At 48.4% G+C, this 16,456-nt stretch overlaps 1 protein-coding gene across 1 annotated transcript in view; it reads left to right on the forward strand.

Moving 5' to 3' along the window:
* The first annotated feature begins 745 nt into the window (after positions 1–745).
* The window catches only part of HMCN2 (hemicentin 2), a 174,230-nt gene continuing 158,519 nt past the window's right edge, over positions 746–16,456 (forward strand). The window contains 1 exon segment of the mRNA XM_052647785.1: positions 746–1,001. Coding sequence (XP_052503745.1) covers positions 746–1,001 — 256 coding nt within the window.

The following is a 16,456-nucleotide window of genomic DNA, read 5'->3' on the forward strand; positions in this document are numbered from 1 at the left end:
GCAGGGACTGAACTGAACTGAACTGAAGACCTCCCTCTCGGGTTGCAGCCAGCCCCTGAGGAAATAGTAACTATGTGATAAGGCTTAGCAACGTAGTTGCTGCTCAACTTTTGTGGGTTGATTGTATTAACCGTCCTAATAGACAATAACTGGGAAGCACACATCCCTGTGGAAAGAAAGGGAGTTGCATTTTGTGCGTGTGTGTGTTTGCGTGTGTGTCTGCCTCTCGGAGAGTTTTTAGGGGATTGGGTGCAGGGAGCCACAAAAGCTAGGGCCGTGGGCAGACCTCCAGGGCAGGGGACGCGCGGTTCCCACTCTGCTCCTGCCCCCCTCAGCGGGGTGCGCGGTCGGCGGGGGGCGCAGGTGTCCAGTGGGTTCCGCGCGTCCCCATCCCTCGCCGCCTTGGCCGGGCCCCAGCTCCCTTCTGCCGTCCGCCCCGCGTCCTCCTCTAACCTCGGGTCTGGACCGCGGAGCAGTGGGGCCGGGAAAGTTTGAGTCACGGTGGGGGGAGCGGAGGAGGCGGGCCCGTGACCCTGAACGGGGTGGGCTCTAGGACCCGCCTCGGGCTCCCAGCAGGGGGACCCCGCCGCAAACACAGGTCCCGAGCGCACCGGCCGCGGCGCGACGGAGCGAGGCGCCGGCTGCAGCGCTCGTCGGGTGGCCGCTGGGTGCACCAGGGCGGTCGCGCTCCCCAGGACCCGCGAGCCTCCACCGCGGCAGCCGCAGCGCCTCGACCGCGCTCAGCATGAGGCCCCGGGCGCCGCTCCTGCGGCTGCTGCTGGCGGTCTCCGCGGCCACGGCGGCGGTGGTCGGCGAGCCCGGGACGGCGCTGCCCCTTACCACGGGGGGCGCCACCCTGGCCATCGTCTTCGACGTCACCGGCTCCATGTGGGACGACCTGATGCAGGTGATGGACGGCGCCTCGCGCATTCTGGAGCATAGCCTGAGCCGCGGCAGCCGGGTCATCGCCAACTACGCGCTGGTGCCCTTCCACGACCCAGGTAGCGCCCCCCGCGCCCCCGGCCTGGCGCCCTGGCGCCGTGCGCTCACCCGCCCGCCCTGCGCCCGGGGCGCACTGAACGCCCGCGGGGCGCACTGCGGCCCGGCAGGGGCGCCTTCTCCACACGTCCGCTCTGCACCTAGGGCAGGCCTCGCAGACGCTGCGTCCTCTCCCAGCCCCCTACCCGCAACCCGAACCTGATCTCCCCTTCTCCCGCGCCTCCCCGCCCGCGTGGTCGGGTGGGTGATGCAGAGGCGAGCGCACTACCTTCAAAAGCCGCGCTGTGCGACTGTGCGGCTTCAGCAAATAACCTTCCTTCCGGAGCATCACAGGGTGAGAACCACCTCCCAGGCTCGCTGAGATGTTGAACTGGGGCCTTGGTGTCCAGGGCCTGGCCCGCGCGCGCCTCCGCTGGATTTGCCCTGTGTTAGTTCTTAGACTTTGCTCCCATCGTGGGATTCGGGGGCCAAACGCTGCATATTGCCCCTCACCTGTTCTCGAGAGAAAAACAGCAGCCAGGTGGCATCCACCTACCCCTCACTGCCAGCACCCCCCCTTCCCCCACGTAACCCTCTCTCCCCTGCGGGCAGCACCTCGCCCCCTACCTTTCAGCTCAGGGTTAAGGCCATGCCCTTGAAAGGCTCCTGGGAGACCCCACTGTGGGCAGTTTCAAGGCAAACAGCTGGGGAGCTGTGCGCTCAGGCTCCCAACCTTGGAAGTGGCAGGACTGCTCGTTCTCCAACATTTTTGGTGAAAAACTTCAGACTTACAGTAACATAGGGAGAAAAAGAAATACATGAACACCTGTCTGCCCACCACTCAGATGCCATGATTAATTTTACACAGTTTTGCCGTATCTCTCCATTAGGCACCTCCCTGTTCAGAAGGATAGCTTTCTAAAGCCAAAAACTAAACTAAAAATAGCAGAGTTTTTTGCAGAATTGTACTACAAAGTGTTCTTGTTAGGAGGAAATGCACCCAAGTCTGGATGAGCTAGGAAGCCCTGTTAGAAGCCCTGTTTTCCTTGATTAATCACAGCATCATTAGAGATTTTTGAAAAGCCAGGTAAGGGTGGGTGTGACATAATCTCTTACAGCCCTCAGGCTGAGTGTGGAGTCCCTCCGCATCCAGGAGCTCTGGGCTCTGTAAAGCTCTGCAGCTCACAGCCCAGAAGCCAGGGGTCTAGAAAGATTTCTGGGAACAGCAGAAGCTTGGCTCCCACCTGGAAGTCAGGAAAGAGCAAGGTTAGGGGAATTGTGACATCATGGGGTGTGCGGTGTGTTCTGGGGGCTTCAGCTCAAACAGCTCATCCTCTGTCCCCCTAACTTTCTCATTCCCTTTCTGGGTCATTTTTGTGCTTCCAAAGATAATGCATTGAAAGGGCTTAGCGACCATTTAATCCACCCTTACTCTTACAGTTGGAGAGACTAAGGCTCTGGACACAGACAGGACTTCCCCAAAGCCACCTGCCAGGCTGACATAATTTCTGATTGATGCAGTGAACATGAGTTTGAGCAGACTCAGGGAGATGGTGAAGGACAGGGAAGCCTGGTGTGCTGCAGTTCCATGCGGTCACAAGGAGTTGCACATGACTGAAAGATTGAACAACAATGACCCATATTTGTCTCTCAAATGCTTGCTCCACTGGCAGGCAGGAGAGCAGCCTGTTGGAAGTGGATACGGTGTCCTGGGCTCCATAGTGTCTTCACCGTCCCCTCTCTGGCCATCGTCTTCTTGAAGCCCTCGTTCCACTCCCAAGCTCTCCTCTCTGGATGCTGAGTGCATGCGTGACCCTCTAACCTTCACTCCATCTTCTGCAAAGCAAAAAAATCCCATCCCCCTTTCCCATCTCTGCTTCCCAAACCATGCTCCCTACAGACACCCCAGGTCCAGTGGAGGGGGAACCTCAGTGTTTATTGAGCCCTTGCTGTATGCACAGTCTTGTGAAGCTCTCAATGTGAAGCAGGCAGGGTTCACGCCAAGGAGCCAGCAGCCTGCTCGTGACAAGATGGGCAGAGGGTAGCAGGTATCCCTCCTGACGGCTCCTGATTGTTGGTTAGTGTGGGAGGGGACTCATCAAAGGCTCTCTGAGGAAGAAGCATTGGAGCAGGACCTGAGCAAGAAGAAGGGAAATTGACCTGCTGGGGGATGCTAGGTGCCAGGGATACAGAGGGATGGAGGTCTTCCTAAACACATGGAGCTCGCTGAGTGGTGGTTGACATGTTGGGGCAGGTGTCTGTGGATGTGGAGCCTGGGTGCAAGAGGGGTGAGATGGGGCAGCCGGGAGAGGTGAGATTGGTCCAGGCTGTTGTTAGTGAAAGGTAGGGTCTGGCTGCTTGCTGCTCAAAAGCCAATGAACAGGCTGGGTTGGTGGAAAGAAAGGTTTGCTTTATTTCAGATGCTGGCAACTGGGTGGGGGAGGGCGGACGTCCGTCCAGAGGTCGACACCCCTCCACCCCCAACCACCACCTGACAGTCACTGGGGAAGAGTTTTGTAAACAGAGGGAGGGGCTACATGCAGAAACAGCACAGTCGGCTCTGACAGTCATCTTGAAACTGGTCATCGGTGGTCTGACCAGCATCATCTTGGTTGTTTTGGGTGCGGTTAATCTTCAGTTCCAGGGTTGGTCTGTTGCCATTTCTTGGAGGCACATTCTCAGAATTGGGGCAGCTTGAGTCATGGCTACAGACTGGTCATCATGTAGTTAACTTCTCCACCTGGTGGGGGTTTCGATATCTACAAGACAGCTCCCAGGATATGGCTCAGAAAATTATCCAGAGACTTTGAGAAGGAACCAAAGGTCTCCGACTATCCTTGATGAGCACATTATTATTATTCGGTCTCCTTTGACTGGTTCCCCTTATTTCTGCATATTCACACTTCTCTGATTAAACTTATTCTTTGACTAACCTTTTTCCACAGAATAAAGGCAGGCAGAGGACACGGGGGCAAGGACCATAGTGTCCTGCTCCATTTCACTGTGACCGCGGAACTGAGGACTCTTAAATCTCCTTTTATGGGCTTTGAGCAGACACTGAGTGTTTCTGAGCAAGGATTGGAACTGGGGTTTAGGTTAGGCTGTGTCTTTTGACTTGGCCAGTGGAATTCCCTTTGGTGGAAGTGGGGCTGAGAGATTGGGGTTATAGCGGACAGTTCAGGGCTTCCCTGGTGGCTCAGACGGTAAAGAATCTGCCTGCAATGTGGGAGACCTGGGTTTGATCCCTGGGTTGGGAAGATTCCCTTGGAGAAGGGAATGGCTACCCACTCCAGCATTCTGGCCTGGAGGATTCCATGGACAGAGGAGCTTGATAGGCTACAGCCCACGGGGTTGCAAAGAGTCCGAAGCGACTGAGTGACTTTCACTCACTCACTCACTCAGGTCCCAGGGCTGTGTACTGGGAGGGTCTTCCTAAAGGAAGCCCCTACATTAAACCCCAGGGACCACACTTGGCAAGGCAAGTTTCAAGTGGTTCTGGGTGGCACATGCTTCAAGATAAACCAGAACCTATGCTTTGGAAATGTTTTTTTTTAATGAAAAAAAAAAATGATATGTTCCCAAATGGCAGAGTTAGACTTTTGCTAATGGTTTTCTTTTGGCTGAAATTTAGGTTGTTTTCAGTTTTTCTCTATTACAATGTCGTAAAAAGCACTCTGGTGTGTAAATCTTTGTCTGCATCTTTGATTGGTTTTTTCATTGGATGAAAGTTTTGGAAGCAGAATTCCTAGGTCATTATATAAACATACTCGGGGGTGGTGGTGAGGAGCACGGGAAACTCTTCAAATTGCTTTCCAAAATGTTGTGGAAGTTTAAACTTCTACCAGAAGCATCCGAGGGGACCGTTTTAGAGCAGCCACCCCCAACCGTAGTGTGCTGTGTGTGTTCAGATGCTCAATCTTGTCTGAATCTTTGCAACCCGATGGGCTGTAACCTGCCAGGCTCCTCTGTCCATGGGATTTCCCAGGCAAGAATACTGGAGTGGGTTGCCATTTCCTTCTCCAGGGAATCTTCATGACCCAGGGATCAAACCCTTGTCTCCAGCATTGGCAAGCAGATTCTTTACCACTGAGCCACTGAGGAAGCCTGGACAGCTAATAAACTGGAAAGCGGCACTGTGTTTTTGTTTTGTGTGTGTGTGTGTTCAGTCGCATCTGACTCTTTTTGGCTCCATGGACTGTAGCCCGCCAGGCTCCTCGCTTCATTAAATTTTCTAAGCAAGAGCACTAGAGTGGGTTGCCACTTCCTATTTCAGGGGATCTTCCAAACCCCGAGACTGAACCCAAGTCTCTTACATTCCTCCACTGACAGGCAGATTCCTCGCCTCTAGTGCCACCTGGCAATCCCCCAGCCCTAAGGATTCGGATGGTAATATTCCACCTCCCCTTAATTCTAAAGATGGAGAATGATCTCTACTGATTTCAATTGCTAGTGAGTTTCAGTAAGTTCTCAAGTGTTCACTAGATTTGTGTGTGTGTGTGTGTGTGTGTGAATTTCTTCTTTTGTAAATTTTCATTTCCTTTACTCATTTTTCCGTTTGAGATTCTTAGTGGTTTTCTTATCAGTCAGTATGAAGACTTTATGTTGATGATATTATTGCTTTTTGTTGTATGGTTTTGTACGTTGTCGCATTTTTCCTGATTGTTCGCCTTTTAATATTTGTGGTTCTTAATGTTCTAGAGTTTTAAATGTTTATGTAGTAAATCTAGTGACTTTTCCCCTTTGTAAATTTCTTTACTTTCAGTCTTAGAAAGATATGTTTTTTTCTTATCACAAAATCAGTCAGGCAAATGTTCTAGGTTTTTTCATTTGTTCTCTTTTTTTCTCTTTATGTTTACTTTTTAAACCTGGGATTAAAAAAAAACAAATAAACGCATATGGTATTAAAAAATATCTTGATGTGATTCTTCTAGAACAAGATAATGGTTAGGGTACATTGTATCAGATATTCCTTTCTTTTTCATTCATTTGGATCCTGTCTTTATCCAAAATTACTTTATATCAATTATTTTATCTTTCCATTCTGTCCTGTCGTATGACAGTTCTTGTGCCAGGGGGACACTGCATTCATTATTTGGGTTTATATTGGGGCAAATCCTTCCTCCTATTCTTTAAAAAAAATTTACCCCCAGCCTTATTGAAATGCAATTGACACATAATATTGTGTTAGTTTAAAATGCCCAGTGTATTGATTGGATACATTTGTATATTGCAAAATGATAACCTCCGTAGCATTGGCTGATGCTTCCAACTTGTCACATAATTGCCATTTCTTTTTTGTGGTGAGAACTTTTGTGATCTACTTTCTTGGCAATATTCAAGTACATAATACAGTATTATTAGTGATAATTACTATGTTCTGCATTCAATTCCCAGAATTGAATTGGGAATTCATCTCATAACTGGAAGTTTGTACCCTTTGACTAACATCTCCTTATTTCTGCTACTCCCTGACTCCTGGAAACCACCACTTTTCTCTGTTTCTATGAATTTTGGTGGGTTTTTTTTTTTTTTTTTAGATTCTCTATATAAGTGAGATCATACAGTATTTGTCTTTCTCTATCTGACTCATTTCACTTAGCATAATGCCATCTTTCTCTATCTGACTCATTTCACTTAGCATAATGCCCTCAAGGTCCATCCAAGTTGTCCCAAACAGCAAGATTTCTTTCTTTCTTGTGGTCAAATAATTTTCTGTTGTGTATGTATGCTGTATCATCTTTATCCATTCACAGCTGACCACTTTAATTTTTATCTTTTTTGCCACAGTGTGCAGAAGGATCTTAGTTCCCTGACCAGGGATGAAACCAGTGACCCCTGCAGTGGGAGCGCAGAGTCTTAAACCAGTAGACCACCAGGGAAGTCCCGACAGTTTAAAATTTTTAATGAACTTTACATTTTAGAACAGTTTTAAATTTACAGAATTATTGCAGAGATAGCACAACAGCCCCCATATACCCGACATCCAGTTGTCTCCATTATCACCATCTTCCATTATGATGGTGCATTTATCTCAACTGATGCTGGGAAAAAGTGAGGGCAGGAGGAGAAGGGGACGACAGAGGATGAGATGGTTGGATGGCATCACTGACTCAATGGACATGAGTTTGAGTAAACTCTGGGAGTTGGTGATGGACAGGGAAGCCTGGCGTGCTGCAGTCCATGGGGTCACAAAGAGTTGGACACGACTGAGTGACTGAACTGAACAACCCAATACTGAAACATTATTGCTAACTCCAGTCCATTCTTTATTCGGATTCCCTCAAATCTCCCCTAGTCTGTCTCAGGATCCCATCCAGGACCATGTGTTACGTGTGCCTGCCATGCGCCTTAGGCTTCTTGATTGTGATGCTTTCTCAGCCTTTGTTTTTGATGCCCTTGACAGCTTTGTTGCGTATTGCCCAGGTGTTTTGTCCCTCCGTCATAATTTGCTGGGTGTTTTCCTCCAGTTAGAGTGGGTAATGGGAGGAAGATCAGAGAGGAACAAGGCTGTTCTGGTCACATCATGTCAAGGGTACATGCTATCAGTGAGACTTATTACTGTTGACACGGGCCTTGATCACCTGGCTGAGGCTGTCGGATGTCTTCATGGAAGCTTACTCTTGTCTTTCTCCCTTTCTGTTCTCTCCTCTTTGGAAGAAAGTCACTACATGCAGCCCACACTTAAGAAGTAGGGAGTTGTAACCCACCTCCGTGAGTGTGGAGTATTTACAAAAACTGTTTGGAAATCTTCTGCATGAGAGAGTGGAGTCCTCTCCATTTATTTGTTTATTTGATCGTTTGTATGTATCAGTATGGACTCATTGTTTTATTCTTTGGGTTGTAATCCAATACTGCTGGGTTTATTTTGTTGCTCAAATTTTTCCAACTTTAATCATCAGAAGCCTGTGTGTACCTTTGACATATACTTACTGTTGTGAGCTATTTTTTAAAAAATTTTCTTACTTTCTTACTTTCTGGCACTACAAGCTATTCCAGGCCCATATATTTCCTGCCCCAGTTCTAGAATTAGCAGTTTCTCCAAGGAACCCTGGTTCTGTTTATTAAAAGATGGTATTCGATGCCAGCATTAGACACCAATGCTTCCCAGGTGGCACAGTGGTAAAGAATTCGCCTGCCAGTGCAGGAGACACAGGAGATGTAGGTTCAATGGCTGGGTTGGGAAAATTCCCTGGAGTAGAAAATGGCAACCCACTCCAGTGTTCTTGCCTGGAGAATTCCGTGGGCAGAGGAGCCCGGCAGGCTACAGTCCACGGGGTCATAAAGAGCTGGACACGACTGAACACACATCTCTCGCTTCTCTGAGCGCGAGGTGTCCCTGTTGCTACTGGGTTGTCACTGCTCCTGTATCTTTAGCTGACAAAGCCGGAGATACATGTTGTGTATGTAACTTGTGTATGCACCTACAGCTATTTCTGGATTTACCATTTGTCTCTAGATTAAGCTGAACGAGTTCATTCTGCAGCCTCCAACTCTCTTTCATTACCACGTGGATCCCGCTAACCTCCTGCTCTTGCTTATCCATAACCTCCCGCGCCGACAGTGACTGCCCTGGCTCTCTTCATCCACCACCCACCGTCACTGACATAACTGTTCAGTGTCAGTGCAGCTTTATGGTGGTTTTAGCATAGCTAACTTGCGCCCCATGGAAAACAACTTTATTAACAAGAGGACCGTTCTTTTGCCTTTCGTCTTGTAGATGCAACAACTCATTTCCAGAGTTACTTGGCCCGGGACCTTCATATTCGTTTTTATTCATCTTCATTTTAAAAATATTCTTGAACATGATTCTTTTCAGAAGAAAAGTAGAAAAACTTAGCTAACTTCCCCCCAAAATTTCCTGCTGTGATTTTGCTCAGAATTGTGTTAAATATTGATTGATTTGGGGAAGAATTATTGTTAAAAAATTTTTAATTTTTTCCATGTAGGAGTGCCGTATGTGTGTTGTGTTAGGTCGCTCAGTTGAATCTGACTCGTTGTGACCCCATGGACTGCAGCCCGCCAGGCTCCTCTGTCCATGGGATTTCCTAGGCCAGAATGCTGGAGCGGATTGCTATTTCCTTCTCCAGGGGACCTTCCCCACCCAGGGATTAAGCCCAGGACTCTTGTGTCTCCTGCACTGGCAGGTGGATTCTTCACCTCTGCTCCGTCGTGTTTCTTTCTTTTTTTGTATATTTATTTCCTTTATTGAAAACTTGTAGTTTTTTTCCCTTATAGGTTCCACCCATTTCTTTTTAAGATCATCTGTAAATATTCGGGGTTTTGTATGACTATTTTGACCAGGACTTTTTTTCATTACATTTTTTGTAAATGAGTATTGCTAGTATGTTGGAAAGCAATTTATTTTCATATATTTATTTTGTTTCCAACTTTCTTACTAAAGGGTTTTTAAAAGACTAGTTCTAATTTTTTTTGAGGGAGTAATGTCTTGAGTTGTCTAGGTTGACAACCACACCCTGTCCAAATTATAATATTATTTCCTTTTTTCCAATCAAAATTTTCACTCATTTGGAATGTTTTGTAGTATTTAGCAGCTAGAGCTTTCAGAACAGTGTTAAGGAATAGTGATGGCTGAAGTGGGTCTTGTCTTTATTATATTCTTTCTTGTTGGCTCTTGATTTAAAGTTTTCTTCATCAGATGGAGGAAGATACTCTCATTCTTAATTTACCAAGGGTAGAAAAAACACCCCCAGACAAATAGGCCCCAATGGCTCAGTGGGTAAAGAATCTGTCTGCAGTGGACGAGACGTAGGACATGTGGGTTTGATCCCTGGGTTGGGAAGATTCCCTGGAGGAGGAAACGGCAACCACTCCGGTGTTCTTACCTGAAAAATTCCATGGACAGAGGAGCCTGGTGGGCTACAGTTCAAAGGGTCGAAAAGAGTCAAATACAGCTGAGCACCGAACTGAAATCTGACAAACAAAAAAAGCCAAATGAGGGTGGGTGCTCAATATTAGCCAATGATTTTCTGCCTTTGCTGAGATGTTTGTGAGATCTTTTGCCTGTTGACCTCTTGGTGTGATTCTTTCCTTCTTAACCATTTCCACATTCCTTGCTTAATAATCCACCATGACCAGGCAAGGATTATTTTTTGGTATACAGCTGGATTCTATTTGCCAGTGTCTTGTTTGGGACTTCTCCACTCATTTCAATATGTGTGATCAGTAAGTGATATTCTTTCTTTGTGCTCTTTGTCAAATTTTGACATCAAGGCTTAGCTCTTTCAGTAATTATAACTAAAATTATTGTTTCCTCAAAAAATTACAAATTTAACACATGCTTGTTAAATGTTCTAATAACACTACTCTCAAGAAATGTAAACACTTTTAATATTTTGTGTGCTTCCAGACTCTCTGCGTGTGTTTCCAGACTCTGTGTGTGTGTGTGTGTGTGTGTGTGTGTGTGTGTCATTCACTTGCATACATATGTACACTTCATTTTTTTATTACATAAAAATAGGATGATATTATGCATACTGTTTTGAAAACTGATTTTCTGCCCCACATAATATATCATGGGTATCTTTTCATGTTAGGAAATAATAATCCACCCCATTGTTTTCCTGACTACAGAAGCTGTTACAGGAAGGATCTTAATTTTTTAAATTAATAATTAATTATTTTAAAATTGGGGTATAGTTGCTTTACATGCTGTGTTAGTTTCCGCTGCACAATGAAGTGAATAAGCTATAAATATACCTATATCCTCTCCCTTTAGACCTCCCTCCCACACCCATTCCCCCGTCCCACCCCTCCAGGTCACCACAGGGCACCAAGCTGAGCCCCTTGCTCTCTGCAGGAGGTCCCCACCAGCTAACTGGCAGTGCGCCTATGTCCGTCCCAGTCTTCCAGTTCTCCCCCCCCCCCCCAACTGTGTCCACATGGAGAGATCTTCATGTATCTTCTCTTGACTTATCCAGCCATTCTCATATTGTGGAAAATAGGTTGTTTTGAGTTTCTTTACAATACACACGCACATTTGCAAAAGCATAGCTGTTGGATAGATTCTCAGAACTGCAATCGCCATTGTTAAAGCATGTGAACATTTTTAACTTTAATAGATATCAGCAAACTGTCCTCCAAAAATGCTGTACCATCTTGCCCTCTTACCTAGAGAGTATGACACTGCTTTTCCCAGCCTTGTTGGCATCCAGGGGCATTACTCTTCCTGCTTTTGCTAATCCAATAGGTGAGAAGTGGTGACCTGTTTTAATTTGCGTATGATTGATTGAGGGTGAGTTTGAGCATCTTCTCTGGGTTGCCAGGTGTCCTGCCAGCTTTCCGCAGGGAAGAGGTGGTTTTAGCTGGTCAGCAGCCAGGATTCTTGTCGTTGTTTAGTTGCTCAGTCATGTCTGACTCTTTTGCAACCCCATGGACTAGAGCCCACCAGGCTCCTCTCTGTCCGTGGGATTTCCCAGGCAAGAATACTGGAGTGGGTTGTCAATTCTTTCTCCAGGGGATCTTCCCGACCCAGAGATCAAACCGGTGTCTCCTGCATCGGCAGGTGGATTCTTTACCACTGAGCCACCGGGGCAGGAGCCAGGAGGCAGGCAGGCAAAGTGAACGTGTTCAGTAGGCAGAATTGCCCATGAGGTGGGGTGACTTGGCTTCTTGCCGCATGCTCTAATGTGTGTGTGTGTGTGTGTGTGTGTGTGTGTTTGTGTGTGTGTGTTTGTTTGTGTGTGTGTGTTTGTGTGTGTGTGTGTTTGTGTTTGTGTGTGTGTGTGTTTGTGTGTGTGTGTGTGTGTGTGTGTGTGCGTACCAGTATATACTGTCATCCTGGAGTGACACTGCTGTTAACAAACTGCTCATCACGAAACAGATAAATCAGTCTCTGCTCTGAGCAGAAAATCCAGCCCTCTGACCTGTCCCCCCGGTGTGTCTCTCCTTCGACAGGCTTGTCCTTGTCACTGAGGGTGCCTCATCAAAGTGCCATGTCCCTGCCTGAGCTGTCCAGCATGACTGTGCAGGGCAGGGGTGTGGGGAGAGGAGCAGGCTGGGCATGCCTCCGGGAGGAGGAGCAGGAGGATGGGGACGCAGTGAGTCTGAGAGTGGGGAGGCTGCCTGCCTGGCAGGCCTGGGGTGGCTGAGTGCATTCTGTCCACTTGGTCCCCAGGGATCCCTGACAGACTCACAATTCACTGGCTCCATATGTGATTCCCAGGGGATTGCCCGGGAAGGATGGGCCAGGCAGGATGCCAGTTTGGGCTGTGGCACCTTCAGTCAGTCCCGCCAGGCCCCCAGAGAAGGGCCCAAGTCCATTAACCACTGGGTGTTCCCTGTAACAAAGATCCCTGGGCTGCTCTGAGAGGTGAGGAGACAGGAGTGACCTTTGAGTTGAGATGGGGAAGGGCTGGGTATGGGGGTGGTGGTGGCGGTTTAGTCGCCAAGTCATGTCTGGCTGTTTGTGACCCCAAGGACTATAGCCCGCCAGGCTCCTCTGTCCATGGGATTTCCCAAGCAAGAATACTGAAGTGTGTTGTCATTTCCTTCTCCAGGGGATCTTCCCGACCCAGAGGTCAAACCTGGGTCTCCTGCCTTGCAGGCAGATTCTTTACCAACTGAGCCACCAGGGAAGCCCTGGGTGTAGGTGGCAGGGGAGTGGGGGTCCATACAGAACCAGGGGTAGCACAGTGGGCAGAGGGGACGGCACAAACGGTGGCTCTGAGGCTGGCGGGAGTGGAGATCCAAACATCTCCCTGAAGATGGGGCGGCTGGCAGATGTGGACGCTCAAGGCAGAGCCTGAATCCATCATGTGATCAGGGCCCCAGGAGGCTCTCAGGAGACACGGATTCTAGACTCCTGGATGCCAAGGAGGAAGCCGAGGAAGGTTCTGAGGTTCTGGGGCTTCTTTAGCTCTTTGGACAGAACCAGTTGCTTCCTGCCCTGCCTCATCTGCCTTCAGCAGTGTCTTCAAGGGAGTCCATTCAGCCAGCCCCGGGCTCAGGAACTGTTGTAATCCTAGCAGGCTAGAGGTCCTTTTCTCTGCCTTTTAGACATGGAAGGACTGAGTCCCGGGGAGGGGACACGATTTGCCCACCGTGGTGGCAGATGGTGGGACCCTGCGTGGAGCCATTGCAGTTGGAGGAGGGGCCGTGTGCACACCCAGAGTGACCCCAGGATCTAAGTGCTGCTTTCGAGGAGGGGGGGAAGCATCTCTGCAGCTTCCTCTTTGTAAGACCTTGGGCAGTTTGCTTTACCCACCTAAGCCCTTGAATTCTCATCTATAAAATAGAGATAATAAATAGGAAGCTATAGGTTGCAATATGATTTTTTTTCTGAGCAAATGTATATTAAGTGCCTAGGACAGAATCGGGTGCTTAATAAATATCAAAACAATGGTAGCTGTCCTTATCATCATTGTCACCATCATTCTGGGATTCAGTATAGCCAATTATGTGGCTTTGGAGCTAATTATGTGGATTGGGACATTATTCTAGATGGAACTCTAGACATTATTCTAGAAGGACTTGGGGAAGAGTCCTGGACGTGAGGTCTTTCTGAGATTGGACCTCTGGTGCCTGACTGTGGCCTTGACCACTGGGACGCACACAGTGGGTGAGGGGCTGGACCATCCATCACCCATGTGAAGGGCGGGGTGATTCTTCTCGTGCGTGACCCTCATGTCCCAGAGGCTCCACACCCTCCTCTTGTCGAGTGGAAAAAACTTCCCTATAGAGAGACGGTTCCGGGCCAGGCTTCTGGGGCTTGCATGCTCCAGGACAGCACAAGAAGAGCCAAGGTCATGGGTTTAACCATCCCTGGGGCCGGCAAGCCCTGCTCAGAGAGACTGCACCCCACATCTGCCCAGCTGTTTGGCAACTGCCCACCTCCAGTCACGAACCTCCCTCCCCCTCCAGGAACAGGAATGAGGGGCTGGGGAACGAGTGTCAAATGTCTGCAGCTTCATGCGTGGTTGAGAGCTTGGATCTGGGGTTGGACAGATCCAGGTTTGAATCCCATCTCTGCAACTTCCTCATTGTAAGATCTTGGGAAGTTTGCTTTCTCTTCCTAGCCCTTGAGTTCTCATCTATAAAACAGAGATAATAAATAGGAGGCTATAGGTTGCTATATGTTTTTTTTTCTGCCAATGTATATTCAGTGCCTAGAACAGAATCAGGTGCTTAATAAATATCAAAACAACGGTAGCTCTCCTTATCATCATTGTCACCATCATTCTAGGAGACGGTATAGCCAATTATGTGGATTGGGACATCATTCTAGATGGAACATGGTCCTCACAGAATTCTTGTCCTTCCTAGAACCTCAAAATGTGACCTTTTTTGGTAACAGGGTAATTGAAGATGTAATTAGTCAGGATGAAGTCATGCAGAAGTAGAGTGAGCCCTTAATCCCATGTGACTGATGTCCTTATAAGGAGAGAAGATGCACAGGGAGGCGGTCCTGTGACATGGAGGCAGGATTGGAGGGATGCTGTGTCTGCAAGTCAGGGAGCACCAAGGATTACTGGGACCGGGAGAGGTGAAGAGGAAGACGGCATGGGGCAGAGTCTCCTCGAGAGCCTTCAGAGAAAGCATGGGCTGCTGACACCTTGTTGTTGGACTTCTAGTCTCCAGGAATGTGGAAGAACACACTTCTGTGGTTTAAAGTCACCAAGTTTGTGATCTTTTACTGTATTAATAGTGACCTCAGGTAACTGGTGGGGCTGCCCCAGTGGCTCAGATGGTAAAGAATCCGCCTGCAATGCAGGAGACCGGGGTTCGATCCCTGGATTGGGAAGATCCCCTGAAGAAGGGAATGGCAACCCACTCCAGTATTCTTGCCTGGAGAATCCCATGGACGGAGGAACCTGGTGGGCTACAATCCACGGGGTTGCAAAGAGTCGGAAACGATTGAGCAACTAATACTTTCACTCTCAGGAAACTAGTACAGATATTAACTACCACTTATGAGTTGTATGACCTTCATCAAGGTCTTGGGATCCTTAATTCTAACAGGGAACTGTTAATGGGACTGAGCTAAACTCTGTGAGATAATAAGTGCTCAATGCATTGAAACTGCTGCTAGGCTCATCACCCACTTCTATCTCCACCACCGCCACCACCACCACCACCATCCTCAGTGTCATCAATATCGGCGTTACCATCAACGTCGTCACCACCATCATCATCACCAGCATCACCAGCATCAGAAGCAACAGCAGCACTGCCACCATCATCCACGTCAAATCATGCTGGGAAGGGCTTTTTATCCAGAGCCAACCCTGCCTGGACCACGTGAGGGAAGGAGATGGACAGGGGCTTAAGCAAGCCCTCTTGGTGGGCAAACTCACATGGAGACATGCCAGGTATCCTGCCTTGTCCTGGTACCTCACTCTGTCCTGCTGAAAGGCATGTCTTGAAATGACCACACTGCTGAAAGCACCGTGTCCTGGAAGCCTAGGGATGGTGAGTGATGATGTTCCAGCAAGTGTCAGGAATGAAAAATAAAGCCGTGGACCAGCATCACAGAAAGACAAGAAGGCATCCATCTCTGTCTCACTGCCTGGAGCTGTAGATGGATGGGTGGGCGGGAGGACAATCAGACAGCAAGGAGGACAGGTGGAAAGAAGGCCTTCGTGCCCCCATCCCTGTCTGGGCATCTTGATAGCTGGTCCAGCCCTGGAATGATGGGACTGGTCAGTAATAGTCAGTGCCCGGAGGTGGCTTGGGGATTATCTGTTCAGTGCAAGAAGGAAATCAGACTAGTTTTGTGCATCAGTGTGTCTGTGTATGCAAGTGTGCTCTCCCCTGAGGGCCTTCTTTGTTCAGAACTTAGGGCAGAGCTTTTAAAATGCCCTGTCCTCCACCTCAAGAGGAATGAGACACACTTTTGTCCATCTGGCCAGCTCTCCCTTAATGTGGCCAACTCCCCTGCATGCCCTGAATAACCACCTTTGGTTTCCTGCCTCGTTTTGGATCTGTTTCTCTGAGTGGTGGGCAGCGAGCGGCATGCTGTGATGGAGGGCCTGGGGATCAGACAGGCTTCACATCCAGCAAATAATTGCTGAGTGTTGACTGTATGCCTGGCATTATGCTGGGCATAGGATAGAAAGATAAATGAAACTTCGGTCCTGACTTGACACTGCTCAAACAGTATGCTCTAACAGGATTTGTTATGAGTAAATAAAGATTATTCATGCACTCATTTGGACAGTTTTTCTTAAGCACTCACCATGGGCCAGACACTGAGGTTGGCAGGAGGCTACGATGATGAACAAGAGCAGGGGCCACTGTTGGCATGACGTAGTCAATTAGTTCTTCTGCCAGATCTTCCCACCTGACCTCGAAGGACTCCTTTCCCCTCTCTGGCCTCAGTCTCACCGTCTTTTTAAAGCTGGGGTCTTTGGATCTCTTCATCCTCAACGTTGTTATGTTTGGCACATAGGTTGGTAGTCAAATCATTTTTCCCCAAGCCCATTTCTTTTTAAAAAATTTATTTTATTGAAGTATGGTTGCT

The sequence above is a fragment of the Budorcas taxicolor genome, chromosome 11 (assembly GCF_023091745.1).
Source record: "Budorcas taxicolor isolate Tak-1 chromosome 11, Takin1.1, whole genome shotgun sequence".
Classification (NCBI taxonomy): Eukaryota; Metazoa; Chordata; class Mammalia; order Artiodactyla; family Bovidae; genus Budorcas; species Budorcas taxicolor.